Here is a 4,335-nt window from a genome sequence, read left to right on the forward strand (position 1 = left end):
CAAGTCTTGTTAACCTTTGCAGAGCTATCTTCATAATTATGCAGACAGAACATTTTCATTGTCTGGCTTCTTGTTTGGCATTTTCTAGAAATTGGTTTTGAATAAAAACATGATACAGGTGGATACAGTCGGTTTCCAAGAATAGCAAAACAACACTGCTTGTTTATCTGTTCTCTCCTCTTCACCCTGCACAAATAGCAAAAAGAACAGTGAAAAATGGGACTGAATTCAAGCTTTTTTTCCCATTTAACCAGCACCCTATCACTGTCAGGGTCCTGGGTCTGAGCAACCCAGGATCCCTGAGCAGTTATGAATTATATTATTATTATTATATGTATTTTGGTGTTGCTGCTGCTCTTCTCCATGCTTGTAGATGTGAGTGTGTGTGTGTGTGTGTGTCTGCGGGTATGCTTGGAGGATGGAGCTCAGCCACCTGCAGGCCTGAGGGGTGTGGCCCTGCGGAAGGACTGGCCACACCCGAAGTCACACACCTGCTGCTGATCAGGCCTCGTCGGGGGAGCTACTTAGGAGAGAGTTGGAGCTCCCATCGACGCGGGATCATTTCCTTGAGACTCCACGTTAGTCGTCCCATTGAATTGAGTTAATGTGTGTAAGTGTATGCCCGCGGTTATTTGTGTCCTGACGGCTGCGTCTATTGTTTCCCGCAGGAGGAGTGTGGAAGGCACGAAGAGCAGCGAGCACCGGGGGGTGCTGACACGGGAGCGGAGAGCACAGAGACACGAACTATTCACGCAGAGACACGACACGGGAGTCTGGGAGAACACGGGGATTTATTGTTGTTTTTGTTCCACTCTGTAAATAAACACACTGTTTATACATAGAGCACCGCGCCTGGGTCCTCCTTTCCCCACATCCCCACGGTCTGCCAGCCAGACCGTGACAGAATGATCCCGCCAACCACCATGGACCCAGCAAACTCAGGAGTTGCCACGGAGGAGAGATCTCTCGCGCAGCTATGGGATTACTGCCGGAGCGTGATCCAGGCTGTAGACCCATACAGGAGACACCTACAGGTAGTGTTCCTTGACAATTACCTCACATCCACTACCCTCACCATGAACATTTTGGACATTAACAAACTTAGGCAATTGATCACTAGTTTAAGGGAGAGCTCGAGTTTTGAATTATTTGGCTTGGGTGGCCCGAGCACGGACAGTTCGGCTGCTCTCCTAGAGACTCTAGCCGCTTGGTTTTTCACGCGTCGGCGGAGGGCTTTCCCGCCGATGCTCGCGGCACAATCGTTTGATCCGCCATTACAGAAGGCATGCCGCACTCTCCACCGCCATTCCATTACGCCTCAACCTACTCCTGCGGTTTCAGCCCGGTCAGCTGGCAACGGACCGACAGCGCTCATTACCGCAGTGAGTAAACCAGACTATATTGTTTCAATAATAAACCCTGTCATGTACGATCAAAACACAGATGAACAGCGGATTTTCATCAGGCCATCAGACTGCTGAACACGTCATAGACACCTCAGCTTCACTACTGGAACTTCAACATTATGCACTCCACACTGTATATAAATGCCACTTGTTTTGCACATATTCAACTCTGTATATTTTATATATTTTATTATTATTATTATTATTATTTTATTTTTTTACTATTTAATTTGTAAAAATGTGTATACACACACACACACACACACACACACACACACACACACACACACACACACACACACACACACGTAGGAAAATATTTAGTATACACATCCAGAAATGCATACACTATTATATATTGTACATATATTTATTAGTTTCAGGTTGGCCATTCTTGTATTTTGCTCGTTTGTGTTGTTGTGTTTGCACATCTCTGTTGCTTGTGGGGCTCGCACACAAGAATTTCACTCGCATGTGCTGTGCCAGTGTGCCTGCACATGTGATGTGACAATAAAAAAGTGATTTGATTTGATTTCCATGCACGCGGCCCCGCCTTCACAGAGGAGAAAGCGTCCTCGCAAGCAGCGTTCAACCACATCCACACTCACTCCTGTGCTGGTCGAAGACTCAGGACCAGCGGCTCTGGACGCCACAATGAGTAAAATGGACTCTGCCGGTGTTATGAATTCCCTTCCTGTAAACACGAAAATAGAAACTGTTTGCTGTACCTCCAAAGACTCAGAAAATGTTCCCTCTGAGACTGTAAGCTGGGAGCTGGGGAGTTCCGAGCATACAGACCCAAATGACTTTTTGGCTCAGTCTGACCGTATGGAGACGGAGGTTCTCCCCAGGGCTTCCCCAGAGGCCAAACTGGAGGTCTCAGTTGCCTCTGGACCCCTGGAATTTGTTGAGCCAGCTGTAACATTTTCATCCTCTCCACCCTTCATAATAGCCATCTCACCCTCACCTCAGCCTGCTGCCCAGCTGGTAGCTCAGTCTTCAGTCCAGTCAGCCTCTCACCTTCATCCTCAGTTGGAGGTCGATATGCCGGCTGGACCACCTCTGCCATCATTTCACCCATCTGTCCCTGCATCGCTGTCCAGTCTGCCGGGAGTAGCTGCCACACCATCGTCGCCTCCGCCCTCTGCAGCCACTTCTTTACCAGAGTTCCGTCCGACTGCAGCAACCACAGTACTCTCGGCCTTGCTGTCCGCATCACCTACTCTACCTTCACCTTCCCCACCTGCGGACACCGCGTCACCATCTTCGCCTCCGGATCATCCATCTGTGGCTGAGGCACAGCCGGAGATGCCCGCACGGCCAGCTGTGGAGCCCTGCGAGCCGGCGCAGGAGCCCGGAGAGCGGGAGGCGGAGCAGGAGCTCAGAGAGCGGGAGGTGCCCGCACGGCCAGCCGTGGAGCCCTGCGAGCCGGAGCAGGAGCCCGGAGAGCGGGAGGAGCAGCTCGGCGAGGCGGAGCTCAGAGAGCGGGAGGTGCCCGTACGGCCAGCCGTGGAGCCCAGCGAGCCGGAGGAGGAGCAGCTCAGCGTGCCGGAGGAGCTAGGCGAGCCGGAGGAGCCCGCACCGCCAGCTGCGGAGCCCTGTGAGCCGGAGCTGGAGCAGCTCAGCGAACCGGAGATAGGCGAGCGGGAGGAGCTCAGCGAGCCTGTGGAGCCCGCGCTGCCACCGGAGGAGCTCGGAGGTCCGGAGAGACCCGCTCAGCCTGAACTGGAGGTCAGCGAGTCAGATGGACCGTCACGTCTAGCGCGCCCTCCACGCCAGCTACGCCCAGCGCGTCTGCGTCAGCGACCGGCGCGTCATCGACCGGCATGTCATCGGCCATGTACCACACCTCGCTGTTGTTCACCGGAGCTGCGCTGCCGCCACTGGATCCAGGGCAGGCCGCCTGGGGAGCAGCGCCGCCGCCGTCGGACCCGGGGCAGGCCGCCTGGGGAGCAGCGCCGCCGCCGTCGGACCCGGGGCAGGCCGCCGGAGGAGCAGCAGCGCCGCTACCGCCACTGGATCCCGGGCAGGCCGCCTGGGGAGCAGCGCCGCCGCTACTGGGCCCGGGGCTCGCCACCGGAGGGGCAGCAGTGCCGCCGCCACTGGAGCAGTGGCAGGCCCCCAGAACTGTTTTGCTGCTGCTACCGGACCCGTGGCCGTCTGCTGGAGCTGCAACAGCGCCGCCGCTACTGGACCCAGGCCTCGCCACCGGAGGGGCAGCAGTGCCGCCGCCACTGGAGCAGTGGCAGGCCCCCAGAACTGTTTTGCTGCTGCTGCCGGACCCGTGGCTGTCCGCCGGAGCTGCAACGTTGCCGCCATTGGACTCGAGGTAGGCCCCCTGAACTCTTTTTGTAATGATGGGCCGCCTGAGACTGTTTTGTGGCGTTTTTCCTTTTTTGCTCCGTTGCAGGGGGTGCGGTCGGACTTTGGAACTGTGACCTTGGGGGGGTTGTTTCTTTTGTGGTTTTTGGTTCTGGCCCTCCGTCCTGGACCCCCGCCGCCCGCCCTGGGTTGGTTGTGCTGTTTTTTGTTTTGGTTTTGGGGTCGTCGGGAGCCGACCCTTAGAGGGGGGGTACTGTCAGGGTCCTGGGTCTGAGCAACCCAGGATCCCTGAGCAGTTATGAATTATATTATTATTATTATATGTATTTTGGTGTTGCTGCTGCTCTTCTCCATGCTTGTAGATGTGAGTGTGTGTGTGTGTGTGTGTGTCTGCGGGTATGCTTGGAGGATGGAGCTCAGCCACCTGCAGGCCTGAGGGGTGTGGCCCTGCGGAAGGACTGGCCACACCCGAAGTCACACACCTGCTGCTGATCAGGCCTCGTCGGGGGAGCTACTTAGGAGAGAGTTGGAGCTCCCACCGACGCGGGATCATTTCCTTGAGACTCCACGTTAGTCGTCCCATTGAATTGAGTTAATGTGTGTAAGT

At 55.4% G+C, this 4,335-nt stretch overlaps 1 protein-coding gene across 1 annotated transcript; it reads left to right on the plus strand.

Annotated features, from left to right (window-relative positions):
* Positions 1 to 905: 905 nt before the first annotated feature.
* Positions 906 to 3,761, plus strand: LOC146625388 (uncharacterized). The gene is made up of 3 exons (XM_085362175.1): positions 906 to 1,453; positions 1,937 to 3,481; positions 3,569 to 3,761. Exons 1-3 carry the CDS (start codon positions 906 to 908, stop codon positions 3,759 to 3,761), a joined length of 2,286 nt encoding a protein of 761 aa, XP_085218301.1.
* Positions 3,762 to 4,335: the final 574 nt, after the last annotated feature.

Source organism: Diplotaxodon limnothrissa, linkage group LG9, assembly GCF_057381915.1.
Source record: "Diplotaxodon limnothrissa isolate DT_005_m linkage group LG9, D_limnothrissa_male_GT1.1, whole genome shotgun sequence".
Classification (NCBI taxonomy): Eukaryota; Metazoa; Chordata; class Actinopteri; order Cichliformes; family Cichlidae; genus Diplotaxodon; species Diplotaxodon limnothrissa.